The following is a 27241-nucleotide window of genomic DNA, read 5'->3' as shown; positions in this document are numbered from 1 at the left end:
ATGCAGCAGCAGTCTGAGTCAATGCATCTCCTCCGGATGACTCACCTGCTTCATCTGGCCCTCAGAGACTCCTCCGCGGTAGTAGATGATGCGTGTGGGCTTGAATCGGGTAGACTTGTAGAACTGAATGAGGAGCTCTCGCACCATGTTGGTGAGATCCTGGATGACTTCCTGGCTGTAGAACTGCTCCTGGGACAGGTCCTGGCGTGAGGTTTGCACTCGCACGGTGGCACAATAGCGGCTGGGATGCCCATCCATGCTGCCCACCACAGCCGCAATGGATGGTTTCTTTCCATCGCCCGCAGGTGGGTGAGTGACATCAGCCCCCAAAAAGATGACCGGCTGCTGGAACACAGAGGGCCTGATGGAAAGCAAACACCGACATATGAAGGAACAGAATAGAAGATTCCTTCCTTTGTTCAGGGAATTTCCAGGTTGACAATGCACTGAAGCTCTTTAAAACTGCCTATGATTGTTAGTCCTGTTGCTAGGTGACATGTTTTTTAAGTTTTTTTTCAGTCAACTAAAAATGAACAATTTATTCAAGCATTGTTTGGGCCCCAGTCTAATCATGTATATTTGATATTACCATCTGAAATCACAATGGGAAAAACTAAAGATGACATCCAAATCTTTTGGTAGCACTTTATTTGAAACCTTTATGTATAATGTATTTTTTTTTTTCTTACAAAATGTAACATTTCAAGGTAAATGATAAATACCTACTGTTTATAATTGATATATGTACATATACACATACATAATCTCACCTCATCATAAACTATCCTAGTCCAAAACCCACCTTTGATGTGGCACCAGCACATTGTTGATGCCCCCTAGTTTGGCGTTGATCTTCAGACAGAGATTGGACAGCGTCTGAGGGGACGTCTTCACCACATTCTTCACCTGAACGCACTGAGTTGCCATTCCTAACAGAGTATCTCCCACACGCTTTACTTCCGCTGGAGAGGCACAAAACCACTTCACTATCACGGTGTCAAATTCTCTGACTATTGTTGTGCTTCATCTTTAAAGGAGCTCTCTTTACCATAGACTGGTGTTTTCCCAGGCAGAATGACCACAATGAGCTGTAGTCCCACATAAGACATTTTGAGATGCTTGAACATTGGCTCCACACTGTCTGCCCCCTGGGCGTACTTGCAGAAGCAGGGTTGGCCTTGGATGGGCATCCCTGCGTCCTTGGATATCTTGCGCAGCTGGTCAGTGAAACTCCTTCAAATACACAGACAAAAAGAAACTTTAACCATGCACTTCTGGTTTTGAAAATGTTTGAAAAAGCTTTCAGAATTAAATCCAAAACATTGTCAAACTGTAACAACTTTAAAACAAATAAAGTCTTTTAATTGAAGTAATTTAATCATACATCTTTTAACTTAGAGCAAAATAATTTATATATTAAAAAAAAAAAAAAAAAAGTTGAGAGCAATCCTTACTTGAGCAAATCCTCTCTGCATTGTTTCTGAGGGGCGAAGCAGGCCACGGCCCACACTTTGATCTCTATACCCGCATAAAACTGCTTTCCCCTCATGTCCCAGACACCCTGGTTGGGTGTGGCCACCGTCTTGTTCTGGGGAGAGAGTTCCTACACTCTTAGTGAATCCTTCGTTCTGGTCACGAGATACACATTCTACCCAATACCCTACACTGCCAACCCCATACCCACCAACACTGACCCCACCCAACTCTAACAGGCCTGGGCTAATAGAAAGCAGACTATGCAGAAAAATCCCACCACCAACCTCCCCATTGGTTAAACACAGAACGTTTTAATATTATAAATATGTAGTCTAAAACTGCAATACAAATTAGCTATAAAGTTTAAACATGAAGCAAGTATATTAATGCAATAACAAATCATTTATTCAAGGAGGAATGCATCTGAAATATCAATACAGGAGTTATTTGAATTTAATATAAAAAAGAACTGCTCTAGTGTTCAGGGCTTATGAAATACTCTTAAAAGTTCCACAGTAATAATTCTAAATTAAACAAGTTTAAACAATAATGTTAAAAAATAAAGTATACTTTATAAAATTTTTATAATACAATATAAAAAAAATGAAATGAAATGCCCTGAAGACTAGAGCAACTGAAAACACATTAAGATTAAAAGCACTCATAACAAGCACACAAACAAGATGTTAGAGATAATACTAACTCAACTTTCAGTTGAGCTCATTAACAAATTAATTACAGTGATAGTATTGACTGCACAGTATAAGTTAGCGACAGTGATTAAGAATAATTTATAAACACAGACATGAGGATGCAGATCTCTTTACATACAACAGTTTTTCCAAATTAACCACAACAGCTGGTCCTGTTTGCAAAGAGAGAGGAATGAAGATAAGACTCTACCAATGATGCTTCTCTACAGAGTACATCTCACATCAATCTGTGGAAGTTAAAATGAAATGTGTACGTGCAGTTGTAGTTTTAAACGATAGCAAACAGCAATAAATGAGATGTGGAAGTTTACAGGAGTTATTATAATGATCTAATTGCATTAGAATTGAGCTCCTCCAGTTCCTGAGATGGTAAAATAGATTGTTGATGATGCTGAAAAGCATTGGCCAAGTGGAGTCTGATCATTATTCCTTTGGTTAGTCCACTCATCCCACGACAACACGCACACACACTCACGTACACACATGCCATTGCTCCCAGCCCACCCGTACTCACCCTGCACCCGAGCCCCAGTACTCACCCTGCTACAGTCCCTCCCAGTGTCTGTACTCACCCGGCCCCCATACTGAAGCATGGGCGCTGGGAGGACCCGCCCTGTCACCTCTGTCATGTCATTGTGCACCACGATGCCGAACTCTTTCAGGTAAGGGTCAGGCCCGCCCACCATGCTGTTGCTTTTGACCTACAGATACAACACAATAAATCTTTATTGTCAACCCTGGTTGAAATTTATCTTTGACCACACCATTGAAAATCAAATGCACATACAGACACATACTACAAAGCACATAAAAACCATCATACTGAATCACATAGCTTTTTGATTAATAAATCTGATCGCAGCAGTTACAAAGGATCTTTTATATAATCTTTTATAATCCTAAAAGGATTAAACAGGAGCTTTAGTGGTGCATTAAAAAAAAAAAAAAAAAAATGATTGGCTCTTATCTATAAGGTTGGACTTCTCTTTGTACTGCTGCCAAATTGAGCATTGTGATTTATCTTACTCATTTTTCAACAAGTGGCACTCACCAGTCTGCTGATCTCTTCCTGCCTGTCTGGGGCTGAGCGGGCCGTAGCTTTAATCATGGTTGAGGTTTGGTTATCTGTTAGTTTCTTTATACAGCGCTGTCCTGCCACTATGTTACAAACCTTTATGGAGGATACAAGACAGGATTCAACGAGTGCCAAGTCAAATCAAATTTATTTCCGTACATGCGAAAGCCTGAAAAATACTTCATATGATGTGCATGTCTCTTACCTCAAGGGGCAGATAGGTGTGCTTCTGTTCTTGCCCCACCTGGAGGCATGGCAGGTGGGGGTATTTGAGTTGCAGGCTGTACTTTTGTTTGAAATACTGGGCAACGGTGCACTCCATAGCTTGTCCATTCTCGAGCTGCAAAGGAAATCTGCAGAAATGTGCAGAAAATAAGAGGAAATCACTGGGGGGTATAACAATGAAAAAAAAAAAAAAAATTATATATATTTATTATATATAAAATATTATTATATATAAAAAAGTAAAAAGCACTAACGTCTGATGGCTGGCTGGGCGACGCGTGACATTGCACACACGGTACTTCCTCTTCATCTGGCCGCAGTGTGTGACCTCCACTTTCAGTCCTAAACACACAATGATATTAACTCAGCAATTCTCTCCATAACCACAACTGAAGCAGTCTTGGCCCTTGATGTGGCGCAACATATACCACCATTCAAAAGATTGGGGTCGGTAAGATAAAAAAAAAAAAAAAAAAAAAAAAAGAAATTAATACTTAAAAAAAAAAAAAAAATATTACTTGATCAAAAGTGACAGTAAAGGCATTTATAATGTTACAAAAGACTTCTATTTAAAAAAAAAAAGCTAGATTTTGAAAACACAGTTTCCACAAAAATATTAAGCAGCACAACTGTTTTCAACACTGATAATAAAGCTGCATTCACGCCCTTTCTAAATTGCTGCAGGCTCAAGATTGACAACATGTAACGCTCTACACAGAGATTCTCACATCCTTGGACTAATGCTTTCCTATGGCAACATTATAAACTCCAAAACATAGAGCTTAAATGAATCTGCTGAAGCCAGTTGGTACTGCAGTCTAGACGTACAAGTCGTGGCTCTCAGAAAACTCCCAGCTGTAATTACCAGGTCTTCGAGAATGCGAATGCTTTTTAAGTTTAGTTGAAATTTTGCAATTGCAGTAATTCCGACATGGTGTAAACGCAACATAAGAAGTGTTTTTAAGCACTAAATAGGGCTGTCGCTTTGAATAAATTTATTTTGAGTGGCTCTATAGCACGGTATCCAATATTATCGCATTTATTTATTTATGCATGTATTGCTTGCTTACTATATAAATAAGCTTGTTGGGCTATTATTATTCATGGGTACAGAAGACATCACTTCGGCTATGGTCGCCGTCATTTTTGTGTCCGACATGACAATGAATACAGCACATCTAAATGAGATTTAATAAATAATAATATATTTAGATAATAAATTACCTTTTACTACCATTTATGCCCTAACATGGGTGCAGCAAGTGTAACAGCCCATAATATGTAAGGTCCTTATTACTTGTAAATTTAAAACTGACATCATCTCAAAGCATGTTTGAGTCAGTGATAGTGTAACAAGATAACGTTAGCTAGCTTACTACACAATCTGAATTTAATGTTAATTTAGCTAACATTAGCACAATTGATAATTAATCATTCTTTTAGAACAAATCATTGTTTTATGAACGTAGCCATCCGATGGAGGGTTTAAGACCTTGAAGAATCCTCTTACTGGCTGGACTCGCGCTAATGGCAATTTTTTACAGTCCGTGTTTTGATTTCAGCAAATCAGTTTGGGCGAATGCAAACAGCGTGATTATTAATCATGAGCCCAACATCCAGCAAGCCAAGAAAACATGCAATCTACCTGAGGGAAGACGTCTTTCACTATTGTAAGTAAATGCTGTTAAAAAAAGAGAAAAAAAAGACATTTTTAAAATTTTACCTTCCAGTGTATTCTTAAACTTGGATCTCATTATTAAAGCACAAATTCAAGCACCAAAAGCAGCCCACACTCTAAGTTACCTTTAATTTTAAAAATATGCATTTTCATTCAATCATAGGCTAAATGGCTGCAATAACATGATTTAATTTTGCCATTGTTTAAAAAAAAAAAAAAAAAAAAAAAAAAAAAGTACTGACTGACTGTTCAGACTTTCAGTTCTTATGCTTTCAAATTTTAAGCCATATACATGTATGAAGGCTATGTAATTTTACTACACCAATTGGACAGTCACAATTCACATGGTACAATTTACTCTTTTTAGAATCACTGTTCATAAATAGGTTAAGCAAAACAAATGTGATTATTTTTGAAAACCTTTTATACACAATTCAGACACGCAAATTTCATACCTTATGTAGTATAGTACAAATATTTTAGCATCCCTTCTCCTATAAAGAATCACAATTGTCTCTTATTTTCCTTTTCTGAAGTTGGCAACCCTAGCTGCCAGTGGTCCCTTCTGATTGAAGCCAACCATTTATTCCGGCGATCTAAAATTGTAGTTCGGGGTTTCTCTGACGACTGTTGTTACAGCTAACAGCACAACATATCCCGTGCATATTGTAACCTTGTTGTGAACCTTCTGGGCGTGTTTCGTTGATCTTCCTCTGGTAGATGTAGCTGCTGTGATCATAGACTGAAACATGTCACGCAGCTGTGACCCGGGCACAAAAATGGCGGCGATAAAGCAGGGTGACGTCATATGGTCCGAATGAATAATGTACAAAACCACTTGAAGGCAAGCCTGCAACCTTTAGCCAAAAAGCGTAACGGCTAATACTAATGCTTCCGCTTTGGCAGTACGTGGGAAAGGAGACCAGAGGCCGTGTTTTTTTTTTAATGGATGTCAATGGAGTAGAGGCTTCACTACGCTGAATAAACAGCTTATTAGAGGAAACAGCTTATTTAATGAATCAACAGTCTATCTGCAAATCTTCAATACGTTTTACATTAACAATACTTTTGACTTGAACTATTTTAAGAATTTACACCGAAAAAAAAATTCGTTTTAGTCACTGACTTTTTGCGACAGGTGGGTTTCAGCTTACGGCACTTCTCATTTACTGCTATGGTATCCGTAAACGGCGACTGAGTGTTGCACAACTTTGACTTAAATTTAATGATGTCAAGGCTGTAATGTGATTGGTTATTAAGGCACGTGATCAAAGTTGACTGTTACACTTTCTCCAGTAGTAAGTAATACAGACAGGGACAGATTAATGCAGAGGCCTACTTGGCATGTGACCAGGGCACTAGACCAGAGGAGGGCCCAGAAGAATTTCAGCTCCTCCTGGAACGTGATTTCAACCATGCCTCCTCAGATTTTCGAGCCAAGTGGATTTTGAATGCAGCTTCCAAAAGACAAAAAAAATGGCCAAATAATATTTATATTTTTTCATACATTTAATATGATCACACTGGTGTGATTAGATTGTTCATTGCTAAATTCAAATCTGTGTTAGCGCTTTGGCTGGCATTGAGCCAGAGACAAACGCATTTTTACAGCACTGGGCATTATAACCAATCAAACATGATTCTGTTGAGCTTATAAGTGCAGTGACCAATCAGAGGCATTCAGAGGAGTCATTGCTGAAATTCTTTCATCATAAACAAAAAAAGTGCAGATATGCATACAATGCAAGTAAGAGACTCATTTTACAGTGTAAACAGCTTCAGTGATTATGACGGGAGTTTTTTAGAGTGCTTGACCTCTGGCTAGACAGAAGTCAATTATGTTCTTTGATAATGTAAGTATTCTTTGCTCTCTTTCTTGAAAGTGTTATAATTAGTAATTTACAATGTTTAAAAGGTGTTATGCGTAATTAATAGATTACACTAACATTAGGCTACTTTGCCATCACCCGTTATAGATCAACTAAAATCATCTACAAGGGTGTAAAATACATTTACTTATATTTGAGAATTGAGATATTTCATTATATAGTTAACACGTTTGGGAATATTCAGTTTAACTAAGAGCGCCACTTTACAAAGCTCAATCGACGATCAGTGCATCACCTGTTGAAGTTGATGTTTCACTTTATAAAGATCAATAGCGTTGATTCAATGCATTTACCAGTGCTGACACCAATCAAGGGAAATCCCCTTAAAAAGGATCACAAATATATCACTGTCATCTTAAGGCCGGGACACACCAAGCCGACTACAAAGAACTAGCGACGACAAAAGCCGATGAAGTTGTCACCACGCGTCAGCAACGTCGGGCCAAAAAGCTGCATGTGAACACACCGCAAAGACTACAGCCGACTGCAAACTAACACGCATTCTGCGTCTGCATCAGAGGAATTAGCTGTCTATATCAGTAGCTATCAATAGTAAATATTCGTCTTTCAAACGGAGAAACCGTAACAAAGATATACGAGATAAAAACAGATAAACGAAACGTAAACAAAGCAGCGCTTGCTTACCATTTTGAATGTCAGGAAAATTGATTACTTTCATAATTTTACAAGGCTCATGTTGTTGTGAAAACATTTGCATATTGGAATGCTTGGGTAAGATCACGTCACATCAAAAAACAGCCTTCTTTCTGTGCCGCCTTCATTTACTTGCCCGTTTTCATCACTTTCGCTTTAATTCTCCTGCACGGACTCATTCGCTAAACTGAACATCCAATCAGAGTTCTCCCTCTCACCAAGGGTCCCAACACCGATTCAACAAGTTAAATCAGGCAAACTATGACGTGATGTGAGCCCGACAAGAGCCGACGAGTGGAACACACCAAACAAACTAGCCCCACAGACGCTCTCGGCCGATCGTCAGCTTGGTGTGTCCCGGGCTTTAGAACAACTGATGGCAAACTGATTTTTTCACTAATATATGACTTGACCTGAAGGACAGACACAGCTAATCGCGCACCTTCATTTGATTTCTCTCTCTCTGCTCAGAGATAATCTACAGATTCTCTGTACAAATCACAATTATACATAGAGGCATTCAATACACATGCATTAAAGGTGCAGTAGGACATCTTGGAAAATGCTAACTTTAGCCTGATAGCACTGAAAGCGAACGTCCCACCCTCCCTGCAAATCGCTGTCCAAACCCATGCCTCCTGAACGTATATACGCACACAGACCAGACGACCAGAGACATCATTACTACAATACATAATATCATTCACCGCTGAGAAAACTTTATAGTACAGTTAGTAAAAGTACTACAATACCAGGAAGGAAGGTCAGGTTGTTGATGTTTGCCTGCCATTCTCGCTCTGTCTGCACTGTGTACGTGAACGCGCTGATGATGTATCCTGTCTGTGCGAACCGGGTGCGAAGAGGAATGCTAATACATATGTTGACAGGCAGGTGGGAAAGTCAATCAAAATGTTTTGATTGGACGAACATTTCTTGGTCCTACGCCTTCCACAGAATATATAAATACAGATAAATACATTTAGACCACTTAACTTAATGATTGCTATCGGGAATCACCTATTGCACCTTTAAGTGTATAACTCATAGCCTCATGAAAGAAAGAAAAAAAACGTGAACATCGCGATTGTTGCGGCTGCGTTTCATACACTGCGGTTGGCTCATTAGTATTACAATATTGCGGTCATCGCGACAGCCCTAGCAGTAAATCATTAGAAAACTTATGAAGGACCATGTGACACTGGAGTAATGGCTGCTACAAATTCAGCTTTTCTATAACAGGAATACATTTAATGTTGTAATATACTACAACAGAAATGTAATTTAATTTTGTTTTATTGTAATAATATAATAGTGCTGGTTTTACTGTAATTTTGATCAAATAGATGTAGACTTGGTGAGCATAAAAGACTCTTCAAAAACAAAATAGGAAATATCTTACCACCTCCAAACTTTTGATAGGTAGTGTAAACTAAATTAGAGCTACAGTAAATTACATTATGACCTATATTAAAGCAACATGCTTTATCCCTCACCTCGGATCTCCTTGGTGAACTTGACACGTTGTGAATCTGTAAGGGGCTTGGTTTGCTCGTTGATGTTCTGAATGTCCAGAACCTCACACATGAACTCAATGACAGGCTGGGCTCGGTAGAAGGCTGTAGCTGAAACTGCAGAGTGTGGAAAATAAAATGAAAATAGGCAGAGTTGGGCATATTCTCAAGATGCACAAAAACATACAGAAGGAAAAGATTTAGGAAGACAAAGCATACCATCTATGTTGAGCATCATGTTCCACATTGCTGGACGGACAGACTGATGGAAACCAAACCAAACCTCCCTCCCTCCTCCCAGTGGGTGGTAATACCCCTCTGGTGGTGAGAAGAAGGAACGACCTACTGGAGTGTACCTGTATCAAAAGGTGCGAAAGATGAATGAATGAATGATGCATTTATATAGCGCTTTACTGTGTATTGCTGTACACCCAAAGCACTTTACAATCATGTGGGGGTCTCTCCTCAACCACCACCAGTGTGAAGCATCCACTTGGTGTCAACGTTTACACAACTCACATGGACAAATAGGATTTCAGAGACTGTGGCTTACCGCATGGAGGGCAGGTGACGAGTGATGACATCCAGAGCCTGTACAGAATCCTCCGGGACCTCGTTCAAGTGACCAGACAGAGCTTCCAGGAGCATCTGCAGACTCACCACTGACACCCACTGCAGAGACACCTTGAAGGTCTGATCCTTCCCCTCACCTGGCAATGTCACCTCCAGATCCACCTGGATCACAAGTCAAGAATGCTCATTTTTAAAAGGAGCTTTTCTTCTTGCAATAAGAAGTTAAACACAAGGATATTATGTTTATTAAACATTTGGGAGAACCCAAATACTGCATTTGAATGCGCTTTGGTTACCCTGTCTCTCCCGATGGGTAGCGGATGTGCCGTATACATGTTCCTCTTGCCATCATAACCAGGCTGCCTGTCCCCAAAGATCTGCATCTTAAAATGTCTCACCATCGTGTCCACCACCTCTCTATAGAATAAAACATATCCCAAATTCACAATCATTCGAATACATTTCCACTGCTAGCTAGCTACATAAACAATTTTCATGAATACATCCTTAACATAAATTAATACACACACTACTGTTCAACAGTTTGGGGTCAGCACTTTTTTTTAGGAAACTAACGATTTTAATCAGCAAGGATGCGTGAAATTGATCAAAAATGGCAGCAAAGACATTCATAATGTTACAAAAGTTTTATTTAAACTTTCTACAAAAAATCTTGGAAAAAATTATCAGTTTCCACAAAAACATTAGGAAACACAACAGTTTTCAAGATTGATAATAAGAAATGTTTCTTGAGCACCAAATCAGCATAATATAATGATTTCTAAAGGATCAAGTGACACTAAAGACTGGAGTAATGGAATTAAATGCAAAATAAATATATTAAGCCTTGGTGAGCATAAGAGCTCTATCAAAAAAAGGAAAAAAAAAAAAAAACATTCCTTAATAAACAGAGCTATTCCAAAAGGGTCCTCGCACCATTGGTGCTTGGGCCCTAATGACCCCAAATTTTTTAATGGCAGTGTAAATAAAATCTGACCATCTGTGCAATTCAGAATATATAAATGGACATTCATTTTTTGAAAGAAAACTATATTTCTTATCTGCTTGCACTCACCTATTGACCCGGCGGGGTCGCTTTTCAGGCTTGATGTCGATGTCATAATGGTAGACGTCGATCTTGGGGATCTGCACCTGGAAGTGATTGGCCAGCAGGCGAATCGGCTTCCCCACCGTACCCAAGCCGGGCCGGCGTGGTGGTTGGAAGAGGGAGGTAGGGGCAGGGGGGCCTGGAAGAAACAAACAACCATTTTATTTAGATGAAGCCAAAAGACTGAACCTTCATGTAACGTAGTAGTGGCTATTGACTGAGATCTCATCTGACATCCATACACTGACGTGCCCTTTTCTTTCATGGAACAACACAATACAGAAGCCTGGATTTCAGATTGATTAACAGGGAAGAACAAAATGACAGAAACAACTTAACAAGGTGACATGATTTGACCTTGAACCCACAAACGGGGTAAAAACAAACAACAAAATAAGAAACAATAATAGCCAATCATTAATGTCCCATCTCCAGGCAGCCCCACGCAAGCTATCAGACAAAAGATTGTGTGTCCACTGCAGACCGACGACAGCAGGGTCTGGGATGATGCCATCACAACCCACTAAATCATTTGCCTGCAAAAAACTGTTATAATAGTACAACATAATGGCCAACTGAAATTTAGTGCCATTTAATCCAAATAGACACTGATAAGCAGGAATAGCTTCAAACTATGCAACAGACATTCACTTCCTTATTTCAAAATTTTCTATGTTTTTTTTGGGGGAGGGATGGATGTCTGTTGGGGCCCATACATGATATGATGTACCCTTTTGTCAAAACGCTGTGGTTTGCAGGGGTCTAAGCCCCTCACAGGCCTACACGCTCCAGTTAGCAAGCCAAGCGCCAGGAAGAACAATTGGAAGCCTCTATAACCGCTCTCTCATCCCTTCCACATACTGTCTGCCTATGGCTCCCCCTCCTCAACGCCAACAAAGCACTCTGAACAACAGCATGAACACGGCTGGGGTGGAGATGGGGGAAAACCTGCATTCATCAAAAACCAAGAGGACTCTATATATAGGCCACTCAGCTGTTACACTTCACACAAAGATGGAGTGTCAGACACGATCGCTAAAAGTGGCCAGCTACTGCCTTCAGTCTGCAATCAGGGTCTCACAGCACTGTGCTTTCTGTGGTATCCTGATGCCTTCAACTGCATTAGGAGTAAAGTAATCCATGAACAAAAAGGCACTGGATTGCTTATTTGATCCAGAACATCTAACAACTGCCTGACGGTCTAGCAGTCACGAAAGCGTATGTTCAAAATGGAATACCATTTCAGCATCTACTAAATACTGTTAAACATACACTATATACTATGTACAAGGTTTCTGCAGGTTTTATGAGATGCATTTACAAAATGACATTAGATAAGTTTTGTTTTGTGAACTGATATGAAATCAATCAAAATAAAGTGAGTTTATGATTAAAACAAGAACAAATATCAGCTAGATGGCTCAGAAAAATAAGAGAGAACATTTCCATACCCCATTAACAGATGTTTATTCCATTTTAAGCATAAACTCAAAAAAACAATATTTCATGTTCAATTTGCATCTCAAGTAAATTTATCTTGATTTCGGGATAGACAGTTTAGATATTTGTATTGTATTGGGGAAGAAAAAAATAGTAAGGAATATTTTAGATTTTTTTGCAGTGCATGCAACCTTTAATGCCATGACTTCATAAATGTAAGACTTTCTACTCTGATTTAAGACCTTTTAAGGCCTTAATTTGTAGAAGGGTCAAGTAATAGCCATTTTAGACCCAAAGAAATCGGCATTGATTTTTAATTCCATGTTGTTTAAAATGCCATAACACTTGGCAGTCCAAAATAATACAAATAATCAATCACAATGACACTGTTAAAGATTTTAGCTGTAATTTCTTCTGGTTCATTCATCAAAGCAGAAATGAATATATTTAGACAAAAGTAATAGATTATCTATGCATTTTATGCATACAGGACATCTGAATATTGTGCAAAGGAATAGTACTATGCAACCCTAAACATGACAATTGTGACAAATTAACAAAAATTAGGGCTTTCAATTAACATGCCACATTTTTTTACTCCACTGCATCGGGAATGTCAACAAAAAGATCCTGTAATTGATCCTTTAATTTGGCTATGAAAAAGGAGAATTCCAAACTGCATCCTGCATGCAGTACCTCTCTACTCGGGGACAACAGGCTAAAAGTGTCCTACTGTGAGCTACATGGCATGATAGGCTTAAACTGAGGGGCAGCTGGAATAAGTGATGACTCAGTAATGACATTGAGTCTCATGACACAGGCAGATCACCTGGATTATACAGCGGATGACAAAGATATGCAGGATCCATGTTAACTACTTACTGAATCATACACCACAGCCCCAATCAATACATCCAGATCTCTAAAAGGTTGCAGTTACTCAAATACAAAAACTGCTTGTACAGCTATTGATCTTTCATATGCTTCCTCTTCATTTTAGATGACCAAATAATACTTATTAAAATTATAACGAAACAATGCAAGATTGCAACAACATCATAATGAATTGTGGCTTTCAACTAGGGATGCACCGATACCACTTTTTCCAGTACTCGCCCGATACCGATACTTTAATTTTTGGTACTTGCCGATACCGAGTACCGATACTTTTATTGTTTTTTTAAATATTGGGTAAACAAAACAAATGAGTATGTAAAATGTTAGTTGATTAACTTCATTTATCAAATAGATACTGTCAAACCAAAATTTATTCAGACACCTTCAACAATTCTCACATTTTATTCGCTATAGTTTAGAAAATGCTAATAAAATATTACAAGAACGCCAAGTTAAACTGTGTCAGAACAAATTTAGCTTGATAATACCTTTCTATCAATCAATCAAAATTATTTGACAGACAGCTGTTGGTATGACAATATTTACACAACTATTAATACTTGATAGTCGCACTTACGTGTACCGGAGCAGATGAAAGGGACAAGTAGACAGAACAGCCTAGCGCATTTCACACAGGCTGATAGTTTCACTTGTGTTTCACTCGTGTTCAATGCTTAAGGTTAAAAATAAATGATGTTTAAAGTGAATGAATGCCCCTATATGTTGTCATATATTTACGATTTAGTTTTAATTCAAATGATGCATGTTGAGCGAACAACAATAAAGATCACACCACAGAAGTGCACGCGCGCTCTCTCTATCTCTCTCTCCCTACTGTTAAGTAACTTGTGCATTGTTTTACTTACTCGTTTTTGACATTTCCGACCGAAGTACAAACTTTCCAGTGATATCTGTGAGAAAGGGATATTCACTCGACAAGCTCGCGCATCTGCGCCGCCACGCGCTGGATCCACTCAGCATGTTTTGCTTATCAGCTTGCTCACATCAGCTATACAGGCATTAATACTGAATGTTTAACATTATATTCATTGCATGTACATTTTTAGACATCTTTAATCTCTAATAACTACATTCTGCTGTCTGTTTTTCTGTTGTTGGTGTTTCTTTGTCTGAATATGGCACTGATCACATGCGTGGTATCGGCGTTTAGTATCGGGGCATTTTAACGAATACGAGTACATGAGCTCAGTATCGGCCCGATACCAGTATCGGTGCATCCCTACTTTCAACCCATTTCATTCCTTCAATGTGGCACATTTGGATTTAATTTTTCATCAGGCACTGAATAGATGGTGAAAAGCGGACATTATTAGCAGTATGGGAGTTCTGCTAAACATTGAAAAAACAATAATGTTTGGCAGTTGTTTATTCAATTATTTTTAAAGATTCCAATTTTCTATGAATTGTTCACAATAAGACCAGAAACAAATCCATTAAGGTCAATTTTGATTCCAATGTTGACTTTTAAAATCTTGTTTTGTAGTAACCGATAAAAACAATGCTGATGTTGGCAGGCAGAGGACAGGAGACTCTGACAGCCACAGAATGTCAACAAACACAAGTCTACAGAGCTTTATTGTGCCTGGGCTCAGAATTACACAACAGTTTAATATTGCAATCAACATTGTCATTCTTGCAAACACTTTGATGGCAGATCTTTGGCAATGCCTGACCTCACAGCTGAAGAACAGAAGTTACATTTACAGAGTAAACATTCCCAAAACACACACCAGTCATTTTAGCGTTTTAGAAAAGAATCTGTTACAACATGCGCCCTATTAATTTCCTTATTAAAGCATGCTCTCAAACAAAGTGCTAATTAAGAGTCATTTATAAGCCTTTCACATTTGTCCAGTAAACAAACGTGACTCTAGACAATGCTGATTGAATAAAAATGAAGTTAATGAGCCAGAGGACCTGTAAGGTTAATGAAAAGCATCACTTGAGAGAAGCAGGAGACATTAGATGTTTTTAAAAGCACGGATGCATTGACAAACAATATGAAAACAAATGCATGGCAATTTGAAGAAGTCAAAGCAAACTAGTTCTCAAAAAATTATACTGTACCAACATAGCTTAATTCTCATGCATGTCATGGGCTAAGATCATAATTCAGTCAATATGTCAGAGGTCAGCGAGTTCATTCTTATAGTAACAACAGCTGGTCGTTGGCTGTGCATGGCGTTAGATACGTGTCATTGGCGCTTAAAGTCCTGTCAAGCGTTATCTTCTGGCATGGTCAGCACTTAGGCATAAACAAACGCACATGGGGATCACACAAAGCGCCAACAATTAAAATGAAGAGAGACACGGGGTGGCACATTCGCGCCCGTATCAACTAACTTACACCGCACTCAAGCGTTCATTTGCGTTTCAAGCTCGCGCAAAACATTATAAACGAATGTGCACACTTCGCTATCAAACCCTCTGGAATAAAAACATTAAAAGTAACACATTTTTAAAACAGAGGACGTGTCATGTAAGCTTGTTCATGGCAGACGCGGAAGAAAGCTGCGTGTGGTTAAATCCCCACCACCACACAATGCCGTTCCGTCTTCCGCACTGGGCTAGAACCATTTAACGCTCATTCAGTAATAAACAAACACTTGTTGGCTTCCCAAAATCTCTTTCGCCGAGGCGGAGTACAATTATTAACAGCTTTGTGTCGTTAGTACGCTTTTGACAAGCGGGCGTAGCGTAATAGGGGGCTTGTTTTCGTTTTTTTCCGTCGAGGCCTAAACAGCGCGCTACCGCGGGCCCTGGTGAGGCAGCGCAACGGCCCGCACTACGCTGTCATACGGGTCGTTTTTTAGCACTTACCGGGTCCGAGCGCTTCCATGGCCGAGGGATCTCTCTCCGTCTCTGTCCCGGCCTGGCGGCTCCGTACCGACACTGAAATTGGGGGCGGTATCTCGAAGCTTAAGGTGGCTAATTTAAGAAATGGAAGTATGCGTAGATGTGCAGCTCTCTGCCTGCGTTGTCTTCTGAGTGATTTAAAGCAGATCCATGGGATTTGTAAGTGCGCATGCGCGGGCACGCGGAATTCGGTTGGTGGACGCGCACATTGACACAAAACGGGAAAATGATAAAGGTTTGGACGGTGAAATACGCGGATACACAGGCTAGCCAAGTTGCGTGTAGCATTACATAATTTGATTTTAGCAAGGGCTCAGCACTGAAATTAATGCAGTTCAGTTGACCATTTAAATCCAGGGAAAATCTGCTGCGCGCACACTTATTTCAATTGTAAGTGCCATTTGACACGTGTATTGATTAATAGTAAGTCAAAGTCTTAATCATTAACAAACACTCAAAAGTGGATGTTTTTCTTTTTCTTTATATTTACGTGTTATCTTAACAGTTTACATGAGCATACTGAAAGTTGTTGCTGCATATTATAGAAATATCCTGCCCCCATGTGGCAACTTGCCTTATTTGCTAGAACTCTGTTGTCCATATACAGTCAGCATTGACCAATCCGACGGAGATTGAGGTCTCTGCAGAGTAAAAGAGGGCGTTTCTGAATTTGTGGGTGTTTTCAAACTGCTGGGAGTTTCTCAATCATACAAACAAAATGATCCCCCTTACCTAACCCCACCCCTAAACCTACCATCACTATGACGTCAGCCAATCAGGACACATGGTCTAAAAACGCCCCGATCTGGTAACTCCCATTACTTTGCTGCAGAGACCTATACTTGATCCGACGCGTTATTGGTGTTTCAGCTCTGACCGTCCTGTCCAATCAGCACAGCCCAAAAGCGCCTAACAACCGTTCAACCAATAGCGATGCTCGAAAAGAATGACGGAGAAAGTTAAAGAAAAGCGCTCGAGCCCAGCGCGCGAAGGGTGAAGTTCTATTCGTTTACCACCATCGGGCGGGAGACGGTTGTGTACATTTTGGCATTATAAAAATAACGTTTACATTTAGATTTGATGACATTTTGGATAAAAAAGACTGCGTTTTTAACATTTATACGGCTTTGGGGTGTCTGCATCGTGTGATATATGTAGTTTTGTACCGAATCAAACTCAAGACACGACCTAAAGATGAGCTCTCTTCTGTCTGAGCGGGTAACGTATCAGAGCAAAATACCAAACAATTACTTCCAAAATGCATGTAAATGACTACATTTGTTGAACAAATACTAGTTGACAACTAATTCGCCCAACAGGTGATAAAGATTTTGAATGAATTCATCAGGTTATTTGTGTTTAGCTAGCCAGCTTAGCTATTCAATCTGTCTTTGTCACGTAAGGCCAGAGGAATTGTGCACACTTTATTTGCTTTTTTATCTTAGCTGTTGCCAGTGACGAATTTCTTCTCATTATAGTCTATGTAAGTTAGTGTTTATATAAAAAGAAAATAATAATAATTACGTTATAGGTTGCTTTCTAGCTCCAGTTTTGTGCTCGTAAAAGGTATGTAGTCACAATGCGATATTTACATTCTCTCGTGTTTAAAAAAAGCACACGATTTATCAAATTAAACTAGTTTTATTTTTGTAATGGAAGTGTCAAATTAGTATTAACATGATTACCAAATCTAATATTTTATAGCCTGTAGATCTGGCTGAGGCAAGAACAGCTGAAAGTGATTCAGATAGTGGAATGGGCTCACCAATGGAGGAGCCTGTGATTGACACCAACATGGTCACTGAAGACCAACAAGGTTAGTTGGATAAGATCTTTTTTTATGGTAGAGAAACGACTATTTGAGAATTTGATTCATCCCAACTGCTTTGTTTTTGTTGATGAATGAGCGAAGGGTATGCTTTTGACACTTCTGAACAGTGACACCTAAAATATATTGTGGGATGACAGATGCTTTTTCAATCATTGTGTTTCAGATTCAGATGAAGATATCACAGTTAGTCGGAAGGGCCGCTCTCGAAAGGCACTCCAGGACAGTGACAGCGATGGGGAGCAGGAAGAGGCTGGAATGGCAAATGTTCTGGTCCTGTCAGAGTCCAGCGATGAGGAGACAAAGACTAACGAGACTGAAAGCATCAAAAAGAAGCGAGGAAAACGAGTATCCCGTTTCTCAATGGACAGTGATGAGAGTGAGCCAGAGAAAGTGGAAGTCCAAGTCAAACCAAAAGAAGCAAAGAAGAGGGAGAAATCACAGAGACGCAAAGAAAAAGAGAAACACAACATTGCCCTTGTAAAACGACTGAAAGAAAAAACAGAGGTGGGTGCTTAGAACATTTAACAACTAACCGTTTCAGAATTATTTGTTTTAATCACTTTCAGGGTTTTTTTCTCAATTTAAGGAGGCCCTTCCAATCAATGACAGCGGCTGTTTGCTCGGAGACTCTGATCTATTTGATGCCCAGTTAGAGGAAGACTCTGAACCGCAATTGGAAGGTGAAGAGGAAGAGTCTCTAGATGCTATCCGATCAGCTGTGAAAAAAAAAGCCAAACACAAAGTAAGGACAGACTTTTGCTTCCACTGTCTGAACTCACGACATGATTTGAATCTGTTATTTATGGTTACTTTTTATTATTATTTATCTCTAGCCTCATCTGTCTGAGTTCAGTGGAGATGAGGAACAAGAGAACAGGTCACCACGCAAGGTGAGATTTTTTTATTATAGTGATACAGTCTCATTGATTGTGTTAATTGAGTATATTAAAATCACTGCCTTGTATTTAGGAGAGGAAAGCAGCAAAAGCCAGCAAGGAGGCAATCAAGGAGCTTCACAGTGAGAGTCAGAGACTTGTGCGAGGTCAGTTCAGGAGTTTCATCTTCATTTCAAGTGCATTTACATGATTGATTTCAGTTAGACTAAAACAATCAAGTGAATGCTGTTCTTTTGAACTTTCTATTCATGTATCACGTTTTCCACAAAAATTAAGCAGCACGACTGTTTTCAACGTTGATAATAAGAGTGAATATTTTTTGAACACCAAATCAGCATTTTAAAAATGATTTCTGAAGGATCATGTGACGCTGAAGAATAGGGTAATGACAGCTGAAAATTCAGCTTTGCCATCATGGGGAAAAAATGGCATTTATAAAATATATTCAAAGAGAAAACTGTTGTTGTTTTTTGTAATATTCACAAAATTACTCTCTTACTGTAATTTTGAATCAAATAAATTTAGCTTTAAGTTTATGACTTCTTTAAAAAAAAAAAAAAAAAACATATCTCCGAAAGTGTGGTGTAGATGGGGCAAATCACTTCAGGATAATAATAAAAAAAAAGTTGCTCTCTGACACTGCTGTCTTTTTATACATTTGCAGAGTCTATGCTCAATCTGCCATATTATATGCCAGAGCCCAAAAGTATCGACCAGTTCTTCAAGAGAAGACCTCGTCCTGAGGGTCGTGCAATGGCTTTGCTCAAGTATGCGATCGAGTCTATCGCTAATGAACTAATTGATCTCCTGTATATGTTCATGCAGTAGAAATAACCCGTTTTTTTTTTTTTTTTTGTGGTTTTTTTTTCACTTGTCCTTAAGGTCTGCCAAGTACCTGGCTTGTATTTTAGATAGCACTACACAACTACCTTCAGATAAAAGCACAAGATCTCAGCACATGCCTGAGCAGGACTCAAGCCCTCCAACAGAATCTTCTCTGGATAACCAGTCCTCTTCAACATCCCTACCTCTAGCAGACACAGCCACCAGCACTCATCAGGACAATCCTACCAATGATAGTAACCCACAGACCTCAAACGAAACAGAAGTAGAACGTGACATAAGTACTGATGAACCCAAACCTGTGGGTCAAGAGAAAGAAACTCCCATTGAGCAAGAAACTGATGGAGATGAACACTCAGACAAGGACCAAGAAAAGCAACAGGTCTCAGTTGATCAGGCCCAGACTGCTGCTCAGATGCTCAAACCTCGCAAGGATAAATTAGCCAGACTAAGAGAACTTGGTCTAGATCCTCCTCCTGTGGCGAAGTTGTGTGCAGATGATGGGGCTTTTGTCCAGTTGGAGCCACCTCAGGAAAACCCAGGTGAGATTTTTGGATTATCACCTTTTAAATGTCCTTCACCCTTTTACACAATTAGTGATTGACTTTGTGTGTGTGTGTGTGTGTGTGTGTGGAAAACAGCTCTGAAAGCACTACAGGAACGCTTCATGAAGCACATCCAACCTGCTCCTCGCCCTAAAAAGGAGCGCACATTGCAGCTTAATGTGGTGAGGAAAGACAACGCCCCCTCAGGACAGGAAGAACTACGTTCTGAATCAATCACAATAACTGTCAATGAGGGAGAGGATGAGCCTGCAAATGTCAAACCAGGTACAATCACTATTTTTACCACAGTGCTTTGATTTCCAGGTATGGAAGCCGTTTTAATGTTTTTTTTTTTTTATTGCTCATTGTTTGCATCTTTGTAGGTGAGAAACTGGTACTGTTGAAGTCTCGCTTGCAACAAGCCATGGCCATCCGCAGGAAGGAGGAGAGGGAGCGCAGAGCTGCTCTGCATCGCCTTGACAATGAGGATTGTGAGGAAGAAGAGGAAGCAGAGATGACTGAGTCAGAGGATGAAGAGGTACTAAAAATTGGCATTACTTTTGGATTACTTTTTCTCGTTTTATAATCATCAATTTCATCCATTCATTTTTTTTGTTTTTTTAGGGTGTTGATGAATTGTTGGGTGATGGTGGTGATGAAGTGGAGGAGGGAGAAGAGGCAGTGGACAAAGAGGAAGGTGAAGATGAAGTTTCAGTAAAAACATGCCCTTCCCCTGGCTTCAAAAGTCCTTCTCCAACTCCAGCAGACACTGATGGAACGTTGATGCTGTTTGCTGGCAACTCTTGTTCCCGCACAGGGTATGTGTACGTTTCCTAATTGCGCTGCAACACACTTTTGTGTATTTTCTGTAGTCCATACTAACTGAATGTCTTTTTCTGTCCAGGGATGGTGTAAGAAGATTAGGCGCAGGTGGCCATGAAGCCGACAACAAAACGGGTGAGTGCGTATGGATATTACATACTCTGTTTTGCTGTTTCTTATTTAAACAATATACCTGTTGCTCTGACAACTAGTCAGTCTTTTAGTATTGGTAGTATCAAATATATGTGAAATTAGCCCAAACTTTTCACAGAGGAGGATGACACCCTTTCATTGGCTAAAGAGAGCAGTCATAACAGTAGCTTTGAGCTGATGGGCTCAATGATCCCATCATACCAGCCAGTCAATAGAGCTGCAGGCAGAGGCCTGTCCAACCGTGCATTCCGCTCTCCATCTCCCTGCCTCTTCAGATCCAGCTTCCTCGGCTCTGCTTCAAAGGTGAGGGTCTCTTGGAATTCCTGAAATGAAGGTGGTTTGGCCAATTTATTTTTGCAAAATGTCACATAATTTTACTGCTGTTTTGCTAAATTTTATCCAGTCATTTCAACAGGCAAAAAAAAGCTCCCCACACAAATTTCACTTGTGCTCAAGTTATTCTTGCAAATTTGGAGTTTTGGCCAACAAAAAGCTGCTTGTTCACTGAATGTAACAGTGTCTTCTAAATCTTAAATACACATAATAAGGTGACAGTTGAATTTGAGTTGTAAATGATAAAGATGGTTTGCCATTTTAGTAAGTAAATTTAACTGACACTAAATATTTTTTCAGAGCTCAGGTAAGATGTCTGAACCCTCGCTCTCCCTCCCTGTGGAGGATTCTCAAGACCTTTATGCTCCCTCTTCCCCGAGTGAGTCTGCCCTTCCTCCAGCTGGAGACTCCCAGGGTCGCTTCTCACTGGAGGAGGACACCCACTCCCAGCTACTGGATGCCGATGGCTTCTTAAACGTCGGTCCCCGTGGTGTGCCTAGCCGTTCCCACAAACGCCAGCTTATACTAGACAGTCTGGATGAAAACGCCATGGATGCTAACATGGGTGAGCTCCTAGGGCTCTGCTCAGGGGGCTTCGGAAGCGGGCAGACCCAGCCAGGGGCTTCTCAGCCTGCAGCAGAGGATGAGCTGCTGGGGTTGTGCTCTGGAGCTTTTTCTACACAGCCTGAAGAGCCAGTCGTCAAGCCCAAGGAGAAAAACAAGACCTTGGAGCCAGAAGTGCAACAAGGAGAGAGTCAAGGCAGCTCAGAGGCAGACATGGACCAGCTGCTGGCTCTCTGCTCTGGCAAGTTCACAGGAAGCCCGTGTATGTTTTGTGTTGTTTATACTGAGGGTTAAAAGGATACTTACTAAGTTTTGCAGGTAACAAACTCTATCTAACCTGTTTTTAGCTGCTTCGTCACTGCGATCGGTCTCAAGTCCTGCCTTTGAAAAGGCATCTGAAATGAACAGGTACTAAGCTATAATTGATGTACATGGATTCATTGCATATCCTTAAATATTATAGTTTGTATTTTGTTGCTCCAAATAGTAAATGCTTTATATCCTCATACTGTCCCCATAGGAACAAGAACATAATTGAGGAACAAGAGGAAGAGGAGGAAGGTGACTGTGAGTTCAGGCTCCTGTCAGATGTAGACAGCCTCAGTGAAAAGGTACTCAACAAATAAAAGCTCTTAGAAAGGATTTGTTACTTTTCCCAATGTGCCCACATTAGCTCAACCAGTGGTGTGAGTTTGGGGTGGAACTACCTGTTTGTGCAGAAAATGGGGGAGTGTTTTCAGGGGGGGGGGGGGCTGGATTCAATATTTTATGCAATATTGAATGGTGGCACAGAAATTACACACTGCAGCGGTGAATGTGAATGTTTGCCTGTATTTGTTACTACTCTTTCAGTGCTTAGTGCTGTAAATATTTGTTTTTAATTTAAGGATGAAACCGAGGATAAATCAGATGCTGAAGAAGAGGAAACTGAGAATGAAGAGGAGGAGGAGGAGGAAGAGGAAAGGGAAGCGGTTTTTGGACGACGCACTGGCAAAAAGAAAATGTATGTCTGTTTTTGTTTTTCAGAGATGTTTATGAACAAAGTTGTTTAAAACCATTGTGATAGAGGTTGGGAATTACTGCTTAATGAATATATTTCATCTTATGTGACAGTGATTTTGTGTGTATTGATATCTATACATGTTATTTGTGTCCCAACAGCCGTTTAGCAGAGTTTGTGGAATCCGAGGCAGAGTTGTCTGGCAGTGATGTGGGCAGTGAGGATGAGGATGATGATGGTGGTGATGAATACGAGGAGGAGGAGATACAGGAAGATTTGCCATCAGATGAAGAACTGATGGACCAAGTTAATAAGATTCACATGTAAGAAATGTTATCTTAATCCTCCTCTGACTTTCTTTTTCTGACTGCTCTTTTAGTAGGTGGTGGAACAGGAAAGTACTTGCAAAAGCAGCTGAAATGCTTGTTTGGTAGCTTTGCATTTTACAGTTGACAGCACAAGTGGGCTTGTCTGCTGCTAGAAGTTGTTGTAACATCAATGTCCCACATGGGGGAGCCAACAGATTTATCAAGGCTAAGCTGGGTACTTGTTCATGCCTTGTGATCAGTCAACACCATAAGTGTTAGAAATGCCTTAAACCTGATTGCTTTTAGAAATAACTGCACTTCTTTTGTACACTGTCTTAGACTTTCACTAGGAACATGAGGCTCATTTTGTTGTTCTTACAGGAAGCAGGTCTTGGATGATGATAAGCGAAGACTGCGGCTGTATCAGGAGCGTTACCTCGCTGATGGAGATCTGCATTCTGATGGACCTGGACGAGCTCGGCGTTTCCGCTGGAAAAACATTGGTGTGTTCAGTTTATGATCTGAATCCCACCCCTCAGTATACTAAGGTTGAAGAGTGTTTGAACTTGATGGTGCTTGTAGCAGCTAACTGGAGTAGATGTGTCTGACCTGTATTCATGTACTTTCTTTTTTCTTATTCTGTTTGTTTTGTCCAGATGATAACTTTGACTTTGCAATGGGTCCTGATGGAAATGAGGAAGAGGAAGATGGAGAAATCGATCAACTGGAGTTGCAAAGATGTAAAGAACGGCTAGAGAGGGAACAGTGGTTGAGAGAACAGGTGTGTGTAAGAAAAAAAAGCTATGCGTTCATGCTTGTGTGCATGTGTCTGACTTGGATCCTGTTCTGTAGACTGAAGCTCTGGCCAAAAAGGGAGCGGATGCAGATGATGAGGAAAAGATTGAAGAAGAGGACAGTCAATTTATGAAGCTAGCTAAAAAGCTAACTGCTAAAACCCTTCAAAAGAAAGGTACTAAGATAGATAATTCAAGTTTTCTGACAATGTTGAGGACTGTAGTGCTGGTTGACTATTTGTTTGCCCCATGATGGGCTTTTTCTCCTGGATACACTTCTAAAACTGCCAGCTACAAAGATACTGAAGTTTTTTTTGTTTGTTTGTTTTTTATACCCGTTTACAGACCCTTCAGCTGCTCCTTTGCAAGAGAAGGCAGTGCCCAATACCAACCAGTTCTTAAAGCCATTTCAGCCCACTGTGGTCAGTATCCACCGCACACTCCCTCATGCTGTTCTCTACTTCCTGTGTAAATTTTTATTTATTAGTGTTTATTCTAGTATTTGTTATAGCAATTCCACTGTCAACTTGTTTAAATTGCTTTTAAGAGGAAATACTGTCACGGATTTTTTTATCTTTTGACTTGTAATTTATCTCCAGGTCAAGAGAGGCTCATTACTCAGTCAACCTCGAGCAATATTGCAAAAGTTAGCAAGCATCTCTGACAGCAACCCCTTGGCTCCTCGTAACTCACGAGGTTTCCTCTTCCAAACCCTGTCACCGGAAAAAGAGCCACCTGCATCAGATGGACCCAGAAAACAGGTTCTTTGTTTGGTCATTACTTTTTCCATGTTATTTACATTTTTACAAGGATATTTTGCTTAGGAGTTAGAATAAAATTCATAGAAAGGGAGTAGAACCAAAAGAAATGCTGACAGTTTTCCTTGATGCATGATTTTTGATATATTAGTTCTACCACCGGATGGAGCTGTAGTCTTAAAATTATTGTTATTTAAGACACTATGTTGAAGTGTCTCATTTAGTTTAAAACATTTGTCTTGAGTGTTGTTGTATAATGATAGCTTCTGTTTTTGTTTTTTTAAATATAATGACTTTTGTTCTTAAGTATGAGTAAAAAATTAGCTAATTAACTTTTCAGATTAAGAAAAGAGGACAGATGGACTCTTTTAGCCCTGCTGCTAAGCGGCCATGTCTTGGGAACTCCCTCAAACCTACAGGACCACCACGAAGTATTTTCAGCTATCTGGAAAACTAAAGTTGCTTCCAAACTTCCCAGTATTACTAACAATTAATACATAATTATATTTGTCCATACTAAATGCTATGATGTTGAGAGTTTGGCTTGTTTTAGACTATTTCTATCATGTAAATATTGTGTTTTCCTTTTAAGTGATGTAATTTTATTTGTTTTTATAAAATTGTGTATTAAACTCTTTTAAATCATCACTTCTGTTTGCATTTTTACTGCCTGGAATTTTTCCTATTTAACCTGCACAAATGGATACCAAGACCATTGTCTGGTTATGCTTCGGTTAACTGTGTTTTTGTAAGTGCTTCTAATCCAGCTCTTTTCTGGAGATGAGATTTCTTTTTTTTTTTTTTTTTAATAGATCAACCTTGCTCCAGGCTGGACACAACCTCTGCTTTGTGACTATATTGTCAAGAGAATACTGAGATCAGCTCTCAGAAGCAGCTGGATGATTTTGAGTTCATTTGTAACATGCGATTTTTAAGCGAGTTTGGTTCCAGCAACATGTTGAGCCTCCGCATTGCACATCTCATTTTAACCAATGATCCCAAAAAGAAATGCTCTTTTGAAGATAATTGACCTCGTCAAACTAGAAAACTAATTCCATGTTGCCTGCCAAGCCATGTAGTCTATGTGTGTGTGTGTATGTATATATGGAGAGCTTCTGGGCAACTGGTTGAATGTGCACTAGCTGCCATACTGGATCTGAGTGGTGGCTTTTGACAGCAGTGCCAGGGGTGAGTCCCTCTGGGCTCTGTCACTGCTCAAACCACCGGGATGGGAGACGTGCAACTGAACTGAGGGAAATGGGTCATAACTGCAGGCTGCTTGCATCCAAACAAGTGCTTCAGTTTTCTGGCAACAGCACGCTTTTACTGCAAGTTATCATGTACGTGTGGGACACAATCCAGATTTTTTTTTTAATTATTATTTAGTGGCATAAACTTGTATCTAACCCGTTGTGTTTTACAGGTAATGTGTTTTTGAACTCATACAGCAAGTGTTAAAGCTCATTTTACGAGGCAACTTCAAGCATCTCTTGTCTCTTGCTCTCATCTTCATTCCTGTTCCTTCCCCGGATTGTTTGCTTGATGTAGATGATTTTCCATGTGACGAAGCCGCAGGCAGATTTTTTATTTGATGTATTTTTCATGTGTTAAGGCTATTATTGAGAGATGGAAGGGGGAGAGAGTAGAGACAGCCTGAAGGTGCGACACTTGAATGGGGATGTTGTTGGACAGCGTGAGGAGGGGGGAGAGAAGAGTTATTTTCTGTGGCCAGCAATTGCTTGTCATGGGATAGGGAGGGAATGTACTTACTGAGTCTGTCTGATGTGCAAGCACCAAAACACAGTCACACAGTGCCTCATGATAAGCCATCATAGACCTACAACAACAAAACTGCAGGCCCATTAAGGGGAATAAACCTAGTTGTAAAAGGTCGTCCTTAACTCTTGTCTGATGATATTGAGGGTATTTTACACTTTGTAGGACTTTTTTGTTATTTAATTTTCCTGCAATCTCGCGAAATCAAATTGTAGTTGTGCGCCTTTTGCACAGATAGCTAACAGTCAACTGTCATTTCAAGTAAAACAAAGGTTTCTGTGATTTACATTTAATTATATAATAATATGATGTCAGTAGTATATTTTGTTTATGTATTGCCAGAATGGATAGTAATGAAAAGGAAATGTATCTACTTTTAAGACCCTATACTTTTATTATTTGTTTTGACCTCTTTTTGGAGGGTTTAAGCCTTAATTTAGAGCCCCCTCCCTTGTTCAAGACTTGCTTGAATTAGTTTTCCCACACTATTTTCCACTCATTT

At 39.8% G+C, this 27241-nt stretch overlaps 2 protein-coding genes across 6 annotated transcripts in view; one reads left to right on the top strand and one right to left on the bottom strand.

Annotated features, from left to right (window-relative positions):
- Positions 1–16244, bottom strand: part of LOC306885735 (protein argonaute-4) — a 20871-nt gene extending 4627 nt beyond the window's left edge. Inside the window, exons 1-15 of one of the 4 annotated variants that reach the window (XM_079442470.1) lie at positions 16081–16240; positions 10870–11041; positions 10091–10211; positions 9775–9956; positions 9441–9577; positions 9204–9338; positions 5135–5170; positions 3744–3831; positions 3470–3617; positions 3241–3360; positions 2729–2890; positions 1455–1603; positions 1049–1233; positions 803–962; positions 46–361 (exon numbers count right to left, since the gene is read on the bottom strand). In XM_079442470.1, coding sequence (XP_079298596.1) covers positions 46–361; positions 803–962; positions 1049–1233; positions 1455–1603; positions 2729–2890; positions 3241–3360; positions 3470–3617; positions 3744–3831; positions 5135–5170; positions 9204–9338; positions 9441–9577; positions 9775–9956; positions 10091–10211; positions 10870–11041; positions 16081–16099 — 2130 coding nt within the window. In that variant the 5' untranslated portion in view covers positions 16100–16240. Of the gene's footprint in view, positions 1–45; positions 362–802; positions 963–1048; positions 1234–1454; positions 1604–2728; positions 2891–3240; positions 3361–3469; positions 3618–3743; positions 3832–5134; positions 5171–9203; positions 9339–9440; positions 9578–9774; positions 9957–10090; positions 10212–10869; positions 11042–16080 lie in introns of all 4 variants that reach the window. The other 3 variants (XM_079442471.1, XM_079442473.1, XM_079442472.1) reach the window with 3 other exon arrangements.
- An 843-nt stretch (positions 16245–17087) lies between these two features.
- On the top strand, positions 17088–25610 carry LOC306884958 (claspin-like). Of its 2 annotated transcripts, none has more exons than XM_079441230.1 (24): positions 17088–17334; positions 17821–17932; positions 18111–18451; positions 18534–18689; positions 18781–18837; positions 18917–18989; positions 19508–19610; positions 19726–20228; positions 20328–20516; positions 20615–20769; positions 20856–21049; positions 21136–21188; positions 21325–21509; positions 21840–22344; positions 22451–22511; positions 22624–22714; positions 22991–23106; positions 23265–23426; positions 23793–23914; positions 24068–24192; positions 24264–24381; positions 24551–24627; positions 24805–24966; positions 25304–25610. In XM_079441230.1, the coding sequence occupies exons 1-24, from the start codon at positions 17311–17313 to the stop codon at positions 25418–25420; spliced, it is 3801 nt and encodes a 1266-aa protein (XP_079297356.1). In that variant the 5' UTR covers positions 17088–17310; the 3' UTR covers positions 25421–25610. The 2 variants fall into 2 exon arrangements, with proteins under 2 accessions (XP_079297356.1, XP_079297355.1); XM_079441229.1 differs by having other exon boundaries at positions 21840–22365.
- Positions 25611–27241: the final 1631 nt, after the last annotated feature.

Source organism: Barbus barbus (assembly GCF_936440315.1).
Source record: "Barbus barbus genome assembly, chromosome: 19".
NCBI classification, from domain to species: Eukaryota; Metazoa; Chordata; class Actinopteri; order Cypriniformes; family Cyprinidae; genus Barbus; species Barbus barbus.
This window is presented reverse-complemented; position numbering and strand designations above follow the sequence as displayed.